General features: G+C 43.2%; 1 protein-coding gene across 1 annotated transcript; it reads left to right on the top strand.

Annotated features, from left to right (window-relative positions):
- Window positions 1-13,399: 13,399 nt before the first annotated feature.
- Window positions 13,400-14,493, top strand: LOC121319174 (epidermal differentiation-specific protein-like). Its single transcript, XM_041256360.1, has one exon. The coding sequence runs from the start codon at window positions 13,400-13,402 to the stop codon at window positions 14,408-14,410; it is 1,011 nt and encodes a 336-aa protein (XP_041112294.1). The 3' UTR covers window positions 14,411-14,493.
- Window positions 14,494-14,568: the final 75 nt, after the last annotated feature.

The raw sequence follows: 14,568 nt of genomic DNA, 5'->3' as shown, positions 1-14,568 counted from the left end.
TGAAAAACATTTTTATATAGGGAACAAATTTGACAAATAGGCAGCTGTTATCAAGAACTCCACCAAATGACATTAAGAGGTTACCACAACCAGTTGAGTTTAGACACTTTTGGAAAGCAAATGAATGGCAAGCTTTTCTGTTATTTTATTCTACCTTTGTCTTCAGAAGCATTTTACCTTTTTACAACATTGGCTACTGCTTGTTTATGCAGTATATATATTGTCACCTTTTTGCTCGCCACACAGGCTCTCACAGGTTCTTCTCCCTTCTGAATCACGACCCAACACACAGGATTGTACTGAAACAGCGCTCACGCACACTTTTAGTAAACACAAAATGAAATAAACAAAACAAACACCTAGCTCCTATTTGGAGCACTCACTAAACATAAACAGGAACCTAACTATCATGCAGGATGGCTAAACCGTTTACCTGCCACAAACATTCAAAAACACACCCTCACACAATACTTCAATACGACTGCTCACTCACACAGTCAGGCTCTTCTCTCAGCAGCAGCCTGGAACAGACTGGCTGCCTCTCTTAAATACCCTGCACCTGGCTCTAATTTACAATTACCACCAGGTGCAGGGGATTACTAAACAATAAAACAATTACACAATTAAACCCCATAACACCCAAATGTGCATTCTCACAAGGTTTTTAGCAGGGAAGGATTTTAACCCCCTCCCTGCTATCTCACTATATATATATATATATATATATATATATATATATATATATATATTTATATATATATATATATATATATATCACACACACACACACACACACACTTACTTTTAGTCTGTGACATTTCCAATTAGGAAATATACAAAGCTGAACTTTCTTGCATGATATTTGTTGTGGATGCAGCTAATCTTTATGGACCAGAATACATCTCATATAAGGTTCATCTTTTAAGTGTTAAGCAATGGGGTCCTTTGTGGTGTAATTCTGCATTTATTGTTCAGGATGTTCCATGGCACACAATGTGCACCACTGCAGATATTTAAGCATTTCTTTGCAAACAAGAAGCTAAATGTTTTTGCAAAGATTTGTATGCCAGATGCCCCAGAAAGAGGAAATGATTTGTACTGTTGGTTGAGTGGTAATGATTGACTGTTGAAGAATGTAAATTGTGTAGAGGAAAATTGTGTTGCACTTGGATGCCCTTCATCTTGTATTTTAGGTGTGAGTGAAGTCATAACACTTGAAACTTTGCTGAACAGTGAAATAAAAGAAAGGATTGTGAAAAGTATAACAGGTATGTTGTGAATGGGAAGTTATTTACATCACAATTTAAACGCAATGACACTTGTGCCAGTTTGGTTGATGGATCATTTGTAAGCTTAGACAAACTGATTGTGTTAAAGCCATATTGCACTTGTGATGTACAATGTATATGCACATATATGTCATTTTTGTTAGTACAGAAACTGAAAGTAAGCAAATCCAAAATGCAACTTTACCATACATACGCCTAAGACAATTTGCTTTCATTTACTGTACAGGTTATTAAATGTTATGAAGTTTTTGCAATAAGAGTCAATATGGTTATGAGTAAATGCTTTCTCTTAGACACAATGACAATATGAATGTAATACAACTGCCAAAATCTGAACTTGAATAATGATACATTTAGTTTTGGGTTGCGTACAACATGTTGAACTTGTATACATTTTAACATTTTATTATGATTTGTGTTGTAATCGTGTTAAATGATAAACAGTGTATATCAAGGACTTGCACCAGACACTGTATTGTTTGGTACTATTTCTGTTTTTTCAGTTTCAGCATTTCAATTCATTTTTGTTTTTAAATTGCCAAGATTATTAAGATTTATCAAACTGAGTTGCTGTAAAAAAACAAAACAAAACCAACTTTTTTTTAAGTCAGATCCCCACAAAAAGAAAACATGTATGTATATATGAACACAAGACTTGGCCCAGAGAATTTTGGGTAACTTCTGCTGCTGAAATACTCCACAGTTCTGTAGACAGACACCTATTACAGGAGAGCAGCTAATAAAATGATTGCACAACAAATAAGCACGACTGCATTTTTCCAGTTAATGAAAACTAAAATAGCAAAGCCAATAAATAAATAAAAAATAGATAAGGTATGCCCAAAAGGTGTGACTTACTTCTCATTTTGCATTACTTACAGTACCCTGAATGATTAATTGGCGGCACGGTGGGTAGTGGTTAGCGTTCCAGGGTCCTAGGTTCTAATCTGGCCTAGGGGATCTATCTGTGTGGAGTTTTCATTTTCTACCCAATGTGTTTGCACTGTGGGTTTCCTCCCAGCGTCCAAAGACATGCTGGTCAGGTTAATTGATCATTATAAATTGCCCTCGGTATGTGTGTGTGTGTGTGTGTGTGTGTGTGTGTGTGTGTGTGTGTGTGTGTGTGTGTGTGTGTTTGTGTTGTGCCCTGGTTGTAATCTTGCTTTGCACCCTGTGTCTGCAGGGTTAGGCTCTGGCTCACCGCAACCCTGTAAAGGATTAAGTGGTTATTGATGATGGATGGATGGATGAATGATGAAATATGAATTAAATACTTCACACAGACTGTGGATTATGGTAAATAATCATTTTCAATTGTATGTATTTCTTTTACCATGATTTACCATATTTTACCTTACTTTCATATGCTATACTATCATTTCAACTTGTCGTTTACCATGGTTTACTCTGAATTTACAATGATTTACTGTGGTATATTGTGTTTTTACCACAGTTTACCAGGGTATTACCTGGTAAACTTGAATAAGGGTAGTCTTGATAATGTAAAAAAAATAAATAAATAAAAAAAAACTTAGGACCATGTAGATGTTGAATAGAATATCTTTATTGTGTGACTTATACAACATTGGCATGAATATACAACAATGGTAAAGACGTGTGAAACTCACTAGAAACAGTAGCAACTTAATAAGTTTCCTGTAGCTGTTGTCTTTTTTTCTGCTTCTTGCCCATTGGGGACTCTAAGGATCGGTTTTTATAGGCTTCTATGAGGTGGCCTGTTTTTTGAGAGTGCTTAATTGATTTGAGGTCAAAGGGATGTAGCCCTTTAAGGCCATTTCACGATAGATTTAATAAAACTGTCGGAGGCTTCTCATAAAAGAGTCTAGATAAAGAAAGGTTTTAACGATATAGCAGGTGGCTTATTAGGGTTTAGTCCTGGTATTTCTCATGATATAAGCAACTGGCCAATCAGGAGTAAATAAACCAGTTCTCAGACGATATGCTTCGGGGGTTTGGGCTTTTAAATCTATTAAAAGATAACCGTAGGGCTTTTTTGTGGCATCTTCGAATGCTTCTAAGAAAAACTTGGAGTTATCGGGGTGCATCTGTCGAGCCGACGTGTTGATCTGAAGTTTATCTCTGCTGTTTTTAAACAGAATTATGTAATTGCCATTTAAGTTTATGGTCCGTCTAATTTTTCCTTGAAAAAAACATTTTTAATCAAATTCAGCATAAATTCCTATGATGGACATTCCTATATGACTGTGGAAGGGTGGTGGGTAATTCACTGACACAGGAGACAGACAGGTGAATTTGGCAACACCGCACAGGTGCCCAGTCTTATTTCAGGGTGCTGTTTTTTCTTTAGTCCCGCAGATGGCGCTGTGGGTCCGTGGTCTGATTTACCAACGATGGTAAACAGAACCACGGGCATACCAAGCGATGGTACACAATACCGGCTCCCTTGCAGGTGCTTCGAAACAATAATTCAAAACAGAAGGCACAAAGAAACAGGGAAAATAAAACAGTAACAAAAACTACAAAGAAAAGGTGCTGCACTTTGCAGCGATATCCCAGTCGCCGCTGCCCGTGCGACCCGGATCACCGTCCTACACTGCCGGCTCACTAGCCTGCTCTGATATACTAATCAGGGGTCTGTCCAAGGGTTCCCCGCCCTCAGTGTCTTGCTCTGAACCTCCGTTTCTTTCTCTCCCACTGGTTCTCGGTCGTTGACCAGCGCTTCTGCACTCTCGACGCGCTTAACAGGGCAGATCTGAGGAAACATCAGAGTGTTAATTTATAGGGCTAACAATCTCCAAGATGCGCCTCTCAGCCATTCAGAGAGGGGGAAAGTCCACACTCCCACTTTCCCACCTCCCCGTGTCACTGCCATGACTCACAGGCGGTTGTTGGATGACTGCCGCCCTCTTCCTGCAGCACTGTGAACACGCCAGCAGAGTCAACACAGATCTCTCCCTGTTACATATCCTTCCCCTCAGAATGACACCACCGGTTCATTCGAAAATCTTACAACCCCATGCCTTCCCGAGAGAAAAAGTCTTTCCTGCTCGGTGGACTACCCTGAAGGCATAGGGCTGCAAGGCCAAGTACCACCGTATGATTCTGGCGTTGCTATCTTTCATCCGGTGAAGCCATGCTAAGGGGTCATGATCTGTAACCAGGGTGAAGTGTCGCCCCAGGAGGTAGTACCGGAGTGACTCGACTGCCCATTTTACCGCGAGACACTCCTTCTCGATGGTGCTATAATTTTTCTCGCGGGGAAGGAGCTTCCTGCTGATATACAGGACTGGGTGCTAGCTTTCCCCGAACCTCCTGTGACAACACTGCCCCGAGACCTGTCTCTGATGCATCCGTCTGCAGGGTGAACCTCTTACCAAAATCCAGGCTGCATAGTACTGGCTTACTACACAGCCTCCGCTTCAAGAAAGGCCCTCTGGCACGACTCCGTCCACTGAACCATATTTGGGGCAGCCTTCCAGGTGATGTCTATCAAGGGAGCAGCGAGCGTAGCGAAGCTCGGGATGAACTTTCTATAATAACCCGTTAGTCCCAAGAAAGAGTGCACCTGGGTTTTGGGTTGTAAGAACCGACCAGTCAGCCAAGGCTTTCACCTTAGCAACTAGCGGTCTGATCTGGCCGCCCCCTACTCGATACCCCAAATACTCCGACTCACTCTTCCCAATGGCACACTTCTTTGGGTTAGCAGTGAGCCCCGCCTCCCACAAGGATTACAGCACCGCCGCTACCTTACACAGATGACTCGGCCAATCCTCACTGTGGATAACCACATCATCTATGTAAGCAGAGGCGTACTGCTGATGGGGCTGCAAGATGCGATCCATCATCCGCTGGAAAGTGACGGGGGCTCCATGCAACCCAAAGGGCATGGTGCTGAATTAGTACAACCCGAAGGGAGTCGAAAACGTCATCTTCTCTCTAGATTCCGGGGTCAGGGGTATCTGCCAGTACCCCTTCGTTAAATCCAGTGTCGTCATAAAATGAGCCGTGCCTAGACACTCCAGCAACTCATCTACTCGGGGCATTGGATAAGCGTCAAATTTCGATTTCTCATTGATTCGTCTGAAATCAATGCAAAATCGAGTTGACCCGTCTGGCTTATCGACTAAAACAATCGGACTGTTCCAGTCACTTTGGGACTCTTCTATTACTCCCAGTCTCAGCATTTCATCAATTTACACTTTTATTACCTGTCTTTTACGCTCAGGTATACGGTACGGCCTCTGGCGAACTAGCGCCCCCGGCTCAATATCAATGTGATGATGGGCTACTCGAGTCTGCCCCGGGACGGGAGAGAACACGTCAGGAAACTCCGCCATCAGACCGTGAGCCTGACATTTCTGCGTTGGTGTCAGATTCTCAGCAATCTGTACCAATCCTTTTCTTGCTAACACAGAAAGATCAGGTCCCAGGTCCGTGACGTCATCTGCATGCGCCACTAACAACGCCTCTGGTTGTAACCAAGGCTTTAAGAGATTGATATGTTAAATATGTTTCTCTCTCCGTCGCTCCGGCTGGCAGATCTCATAGTCCACCTTCCCAACGTGGCGTGTAACCTCAAGGGTCCTTGCCACTTAGCCAAGAGTTTCGACTCAGAACTGGGTAATAACAGAAGTGCCTTATCCCCCGGCTGAAATGTGCGCAACCGGGCTCCTCGGTTATATTGTGTCTCCTGTCTGTGCTGCGCCTGCTGCAAATTGTCATGCGCCCATTTTCCCACGTTTGCGCAGGTCCAACACATACCGGATAGTATTGGTCGAATTGTCCTGCTGTTCCTCCCACATCTCTCTGACCAGATCGAGCACGCTCTGGGGTCTCTGCCCATACAACAGCTCGAATGGTGCAAACCCTGTAGAAGCCTGGGGAACCTCTCTGATCGCAAAGAGAAGGGGAGGAATCAGCTGGTCCCAGTAACGCACATCACTACGAATAAATCTGCGCAACATGTTCTTAAGGGTATTATTAAAGCGTTCCACCAAACCGTCGGTCTGAGGATGGTACTAATGGTCTTAATTCCCAAAAGCTTACATGTTCCACGGATTAGCCAGGACATAAAATTGGGGCCTTGATCGGTTAATATCTCCTTGGGAATCCCCACCAGGGAGAAAACCTTAACCAGCTCGTTGGCAACAAACTTAGCGGACATAGATCGGAGGGGAATAGCCTCTGGATAACGCGTAGCAGGTGGGTGTATCCTGCTGCTCTCCTCTCTAATGGCCCAACTATGTCCATCCCAATACGCTCAAACGGAGCTTCCACTAGGGACAAAGGCACCAGTGGGGCTCGTAGAACGGCTCTAGGGCTGGCCTTTTGACATTCCCCACAACGCTCACAAAACCGCTTGACATCGCCATCCAGCCCCAACCAGAAGAACCGTGACACAAGCCTTGCTTTAGTTTTATCCCTTCCTAAATGACCAGACAGAGGAATAGCATGAGCCAGCTGCAACAAATCCTCCTTAAAGGGCTGAGGAAAGAACAACTGATGACGCACTTCACTGGTCTGGGGTAATTTATCAACATGGTACAGTAGGTCTCGATCAATTTCAAAGTGGGAGTACATGGCGGTGCGTCTGGGCTCGACCACCCGACCATTAACCACCGCTGCTTGGTCAAAGAGCCTGCCCAGCACGTTGTCACACCCTTGCTCGAGTCGGAGGTCAGGTCGGTCCCGAGCAGAGGCAGCCGAGCCAGACTGCTCTGGCTCCGCGACCTCCCCCCCTGGACTCTTCACCAACCGCCCCCACCTGAAACTTCTCCGACTCCCTCTATTGCCAGCCCTCATTCTTAGCGATCCGGCGCTCCCGTTTAGTTTTACGGGGTTTAAATCTATGGCAAAACTATTCTGGATCGCGAAAGGGAAAAATCTCTCCAATTACTTCCTCTTTCTTAGCCAATAAAGAAGATGGGGTTGTCAGAGCAGCCAATCAATCTTTAAACTGCTCACAGTCCCGTCCCAGAACTACTGGTACCGGCAATCGAGGACATAATCCTACCTGCACCTGTGTCACCTGCTGGCCAATCTTGGGATAGGAGCGGACATCCCCATAAATACATTTAATATGCACCCGTCCCAATATACGTTTATGCCCCGGTGAGATTAGGCTCTCCTGTACTAGAGACTGACCTCACCCTGAATCCAGGAGAGCCTGGGTTTTTGTACCATCCACTGTCACAGGAATAACAAAACCCATGTGCTGAAGTGACTGAGGTAATTGAACGTGCCTACCTGGTCGGCTGAGGTCACACTCCATCACGGGGCAGTCCCGGGCGAGGTGGCCCACCTCCCTGCATGTCCAACACCTCAGTGGGCTGGTTTCTCTCCCCGAAGTTTTGGTAAAAGGGGAAACACTGGAGCCATAAAAGGGGCTCGCTGATAAGGCATCCGCGCGAGACCCCGGTCCGACACTGCAGCAGCCCGTGGGTATCCCCACCCTGACCCAGTTCCCGGGCCGGGAGCTCCCGCCGACACCCCCCGACCAAATCCTGGACTACCCCTTCCCCCCAGTCCCTTTGCCCTCTCCGGGACCAGTTGAGGGGTCGATCCGGTAGCCGCGCTCCTCCCAGACGGTCTCGCCGGCGTTGGCTCCGCCGCCTGGTACTGTTCCGCCAGTTCGACCGCCCGATCCAGAGTATCTGGTGCCTGTCGCTGGACCCATAGCCGAGGTCCCGGGGCCAGACACTCCAGAAACCGCTCCACCACGATTAGCTCCACCAACCTGGCTTTGGTGACCGCATCCGGGTTCAGCCAGCCCATGGCATAATCTTCTAGCCGATGGGCAATAGCTCGGGGGTGCTCCCCCGCCGCAAACTGCTCCTCCCGGAATTTCTTCCGGTAGCCCTCCGGGGTGGCTCCCACACGACTCAGGATGGCTGCCTTCAGCAGGGGGTATTCCAGCATGTGCTCCGGGGACAGCGTCCTCGTAGCTGCTTGAGCCTCCCCAGTGAGCTGGGGAAACAAATAACTAGCCCACTGGGCTTGGGGACACCCGGCTGAGGTCGCCATGGCCTCGAACACATCCAAGTAGGTGTCAGGTCGATCCTCAGCCGTCATTTTGGTGGGTCTTTGTAGGGAGTGGGCTGGAGCTGCGGGTCTAGCCGCCCCCGTCTGTCGCAGGAGGTCCATCATCGCGGCAAACTGGGTAGCATCCATTGCCAGTCTGCACCTTCTGTAAATGCACTGCTTGGGGCAGTGCCAGTGAATCCCACTTCTAACACCACGTGTGGAAGGGTGGTGGGTAATTCACTGGCACAGGAGACAGACAGGTGAATTTGGCAACACCGCACAGGTGCCCAGTCTTATTTCAGGGTGCTGTTTTTTCTTTAGTCCCGCAGATGGCTCTGTGGGTCCGTGGTCTGATTTACCAACGATGGTAAACAGAACCACGGGCATACCAAGCAATGGTACACAATACCGGAGCCCTTGCAGGTGCTTCGAAACAATAATTCAAAACAGAAGGCACAAAGAAACAGGGAAAATAAAACAGTAACAAAAACTACAAAGAAAAGGTGCTGCACTTTGCAGCGATATCCCGGTCGCCGCTGCCCGTGCGACCCGGATCACCGTCCTACTCTGCCGGCTCACTAGCCTGCTCTGATATACTAATCAGGGGTCTGCCCAAGGGTTCCCTGCCCTCAGTGTCTCGCTCTGAACCTCCGTTTCTTTCTCTCCCACTGGTTCTCGGTCGTTGACCAGCGCTTCCTCACTCTCGGCGTGTTTAACAGGGCAGATCTGAGGAAACAACAGAGCGTTAATTTATAGGGCTAACAATCTCCCAAGATGCGCCTCTCAGCCATTCAGAGAGGGGGAAAGTCCACACACCCACTTTCCCACGTCCCTGTGTCACTGCCATGACTCACAGGTAGTTGTTGGACGACTGCCGCCCTCTTCCTGCAGCCCGTGAACACGCCAGCAGATTCAACACATATCTCTCCCTGTTACATGGACATATTTTATAAAATGTTTCTGTATTTCATCGTTTTTGCTAGCTGCCTCCATCAAGTCATCTATAATGATTAAATTGATTTTGTTAGGAGGCAGTAAATTATCATCGGATAATGAAGACGGTATGCCTTCAATAAATTTGACATTTTTAAATTTAAGTGCCAATTCATGGTATAATGGCTGCCAACAGCTGTAGCACCAGATGATGTTCTCAGGGTTTTGGGAAAGGATCTGTTGAGAGTTTTCTAAAAGCTGCTTCACAAAATAACTTTTGCCAGAATTGGAGGGCCCAGATATTATAGCGGCAAAAGGTTCGGTTAGTCTAATATCGAAGCCCTCCTCGGTAGCCATAAGGAAGAGAGGTGTAATCAGTCCGCAAGACTCTGATTGTACACTATCTGAAAAGTTTTCTGGGGTGGTCTGTTTAGGGTAATACCCTTTACTTTGAGACATGTTTCTCATCTGTTTGTGATGTAGACATATGTTTTAGGCCCCACTTACACAAACTCTGTAATATATTCCCCCAGCTTCAACTCGCTAGTTAAATCTTCAGGGTAATCGCCAAGGTCGTGACGCCAGGCCTGTGGCTTACTGATAAAGATCACAGAGTCTGTATCAAGTACAGACAGCGCCCCTGCAGACGGTCCATGAGGTTATAGAGCTCTAGCTGGGCGGAAGCGGTTGTAACCGCTGCTATGAAGACATTTACATTAGCTGGAGGTGTATAGGTGTCACAAGCATAACGCCATTGAACCTGGGCCACCATATCACTTACAAAGCAAAAATGAGAAACCTGATATCGGTTTGAAAAGAGATCATAGAAAGCTGTTCAGAATCTTTAACCAAGCTTGTAGCGAGCGGGTTAGATTTTTGGCCAAATGTTTCCCAGAGGGAATTTAGAAACAATTTGGATACTTGTATTTTAGCAGGGTTGACATTAATATTTTGACGATCTAATTGAGTCCCCTCTTTCTGAAAATAATCATCGATATAATGTCCTTTACTCACCTCATTGGTACACTGAGAGGGGTAACCTGAACTGTCCTGTTTCCCCTTGAGGTGCCTATTATTGTAGTCTGCAAAGAGAATGTCAAATATCTGAGGGAAATGGCATCCTTCAGGTATTTCAGACACTTTGTAACCTTTCTCAAGAGCTTTGACCACCTCTACAATGCACCAGGTTCAAGGTCAAGGCTTTTTCCTCAGAGGTACGGTTACATACCCCTGTCTGGTTTAGTGTTTCTGTGCAAGAACAACAGAGGGTGAATATTAATTTACAACAAGATTCTTGCAGGCATATTGGGGAAAAAAGAACCCAAGGAGGCAGTACAGTTAATTTGAACAATCCACAGTAATGACTCAAGTCCTGAAAATTATGATAAATTATGGTAGGACGATCTCCAGGGTACACTTTTGTTTTGTTGCCAAAGGGATACAGGCTAGTGAAATCAAAGTATTTTCCTTTCATTTTCCTTTGCCTTTTAGACTTGGGGCCTTGATGACTGGTGTGTTGTCCCCCGAAGAATTGCTGGACACACAATAAGAGCAGTTCTCGAGGGTTGTTCTAAAGAAAATAAAATTAGAAAAAAATGAAGAAACAGACCAAAATACATTAACAGGTGCTTAAATATGTATTTAACATTCATTTTAAAAATGGTTCATTTTTAAATATGTGCTTTTGAGCGGCTTTTTGTCAGACTTGGGTTATTTATTGTAGGGTCTTGGGGGGTCCTTGTTTTTAAACCTTGTCCCCCTGAAGTGCTAGCTATGGCTTTCCTTGCAGGTTTTTCAGGGCTTTCTAAAATAATAATAAGATAAAAGGGTGTAAATGAATGCTTTATTCCTCTAATATATTAATATTAATTATAAAGGCCGATCTTATTTTAATAGGCTACAAAAACAATGCTTATCATACTTTTAGGAACTATTGGGACAACCAGAAGGTCATTGAAAGATAATAATAATAATAATAATAATAATAATAATAATAATAATAATAATAATAATAATAATACATAACTTAATTCCCAAATATATAATAATTATAAATCCATATGTACCATTAATAATCAAAACAGCCATAATAAAATACAAAAACTCCATGTGTAGCTATAGCCTACACTTTACATATAGCAAGGACGTTTTTAATCACTTTCAGTAATTCTAAAGTAACTGAGGGAAAAACTGTTAAAAAACATCAGGGTCAACCATTTGTATCAGCGGCGCCTGTTGAATGAGCTCTCCTGGGGCAAGTTCTGAAATTTAAAGTCGTCATGAATATGTTTTATTAGAGAAAAGATCACGATATTTAGGTCTGAGGTCAATAACAAAATATGACTCTTACCATCATGGCCCTGAGCCTCTAGAATCCATATAGGGTATAGCAGACTATTTATAATCTGTTCGCAGTATGGCTCAGTCAGCAACTCTTCAAATGAATTTAACTGTTGTTCTTCTATAAGCTCAGCAATATCTACAATATGAAATATATATATCTCTATATAACTCTGTCTCTTTTAGTAGCTTACATGTAGACCTATGCCACTGATTGTGTGTGGGTGGGTGTAAGGGAACCGCCCCTTATTTCAGCCCCAGCGCGAGTTCTGAAAAATCATTTGCCCATGAAGTTTGAAGAGAGAGGGTGCATCCAGTGTTTTGTTAGTCCCTGGCGATTGTCCAGGAGTTTTTTTGTTTTTGTTTTTATTTTGTTTTTTAATGGTAAGTGAGAGTTTTTTTTTCAGGAATTGAACTGTGGTAGATTTTTTTGTTCTTCCTGTAAATATTTATCCGTGCTAATTTAAAAACCATCTAGGTAATTTAACAGTTTTATACCAAAATACATTCAGTTGTCTTTGCTGTATGGGACAGGGTCACTAGTATTAAACACACTTTAGATTATTTTTAAACAGATCAAGTTGTTTTCTACCTTTGTTTTTTATGCTTCTCTTTTAACCTTTTAAAAATGAAAAATCAAAGTAGTCCTGTGAATATTTTTGTGTGTGACGGTAGTTAGTATTAAATGCAGTTTAAATGCTGAATATATATTTGTATGTTTTTTAAAAACAAAATTCATTATTTAACCTTTCTCATTTCCAGTTATTGGTGTTGTATATGTAAATATCATAGGGTTCTAATGATCGTCTGGTCTACATGCATGTATGCACGAAGCATGAGTTAACATAAACATTTATAAAACCCAGGTACCCCGAGCCCCTTGATTACATAAATGCCCTCTTATTAGACGTTGATTTTTGTACATATCATGAGGACATATTCAATAAGCAATACGTTTATATATATATATATATATATATATATATATTATATCAACATATAGCACGCGCAGTACAACGCGAGAGTGTGCGCGTGCGCGTGCGTGTGCGTGTGTATGACCCGCTTCACACTGAATAAATCACTATGCACCACTACATTCTTAATTCCATGACAAACTGCCATTTTATTTGTTATTAGTTACAAAACCACTGCCAAAAATGAGTGACATTCCACCTATTTCCTTTAATATATTTGGGGATGAAACCCCACATAACTGGTACATCACAACGTGAAGACAGCAGTCCATCTGAAATAAAAAAATAGAAAAATAAGTGCACCAGCAAGAGTAAACACATAACAGTAGATGAGGAACAGCTAAATGAAATAGAAGAAAACAAAGATTGAAAAAAATAACACATAAAAAAAAAACTACTGTATAGACTGGTTAATGTACATAAAGAAAACGTATGGACATTCAGTTCATGGAAATACGTCCAAAAAATCTCAACACCATTAAGGGAATATATATATATATATAATATATATATATATATATATATATATATATATATATATATATATATATATATTTATAATCATATATATTAAGGAAAAATATACTTTTTATGACATCCTCATTATATAAGAACAAGGTCAAAGGATATCCATCAAACTATAACAATAGTATTTTCCATAAGCCATCGTAATATTACTACTCATGTGAGAGTTTAATTGACATGGAATGATAAGATAATTCTCTTGCTCAACACTTCCATACACTCCTCCCTCCCCTAGTTCAGCAAGTTAACTGTATAAAAGGTTCTCTTTCCTGCACTCAGCTCACACTTTCTCTGAGATATAAACCCTCAAAGACAGAGCCTTCAGCAGTCACCATGAACAAGATCATTGTCTATGAGCACCCTGATTTCCACGGTCTCAGCATGGAATTCACCGATGACATTCCCAACCTCGTCCAAAAAAGCTTTGACAACTGCATATCGTCAGTGAAAGTGATAGGGCACCCCTGGGTTTTATACGAACACCTCTACTACAAGGGGTTACAGTGGGTCTATGAGGAAGGAGAGTACCGCAATGTCAGTAGGCATGATATTGTTTCTTCGCTGAGGCTGATCACAGAAGACCTGAGTGACCCTAAGATAACTCTGTATGAACACTCAAACTACAAAGGAAAAGAAATAGTCCTCACCTGCGAGACCAATCTGTGCTATAGTTCCTTCGATGACATGGCATCCTCCCACATTGTGCAAAAAGGTGCTTGGGTTCTATATGAGCACCCAGACAGAGGAGGCAGATGCATCACGGCCCGGTATGGCGAGCGTGTTCCTGACTATGGTGCACTGTCGTTCCATGACTGTGTGTCCTACCTGCGTCCTCTGAAGCCTGGCAAGGGGACAGTAACTGCAGAGGTCCTCTTGGAGAAGAAGGAAGAGAAGGTAACGTCCGTCATCATCGATTCTATCTGTGGTCTGAACTCAACTGACCATGAGCAAACCTTCTCCACATCACTCAGCAAGGAGTATGAAAGTACTATCACTGAGAACTTCAGTTTTAGTAATTCAACAACAATTAGTGCAGGGACAACTTTCTCTCTAGATGTGTTCGAAGTGAAGAACACATTCACTTTGTCTGTTAGCAACACCTTTAAAGTTGAAAAGGGGAAATCTGAATCACACACTGAGACAAGGAAGGTTAATATCACCCTGCCATTGATAATTGGTCCGCACACCAAGCTCTCTGTGTCTGTGATCAGGAAAGAAGTTGATGTAGAGGTGCCAGTCAAGCTGACTATAACTCGGGGCAAGCACAGTGTGATTGAATATGGCGAGTATAGGTGCCACTCAGGGCTGTCCTTGGAAACGGAGTACAAAGAAGAAAAAATATAGTTTTTTTCACAGAAAAAGGAATGATTATATGATTAATATTCCCTTGTAACTTTATACAGGATGTCTGCAGCGCTGTCTGTGATAATTACTTGAACTCAGATATAACATGCTACTGCAGCATTGTATAATGGTGGATTGATTTATTTAAATTACATTTC

Source organism: Polyodon spathula, chromosome 8, assembly GCF_017654505.1.
Source record: "Polyodon spathula isolate WHYD16114869_AA chromosome 8, ASM1765450v1, whole genome shotgun sequence".
Lineage (NCBI taxonomy): Eukaryota > Metazoa > Chordata > Actinopteri > Acipenseriformes > Polyodontidae > Polyodon > Polyodon spathula.
Note: the sequence above shows the minus strand (reverse complement) of the source record. Positions and strands in the feature narration are given on the sequence as shown.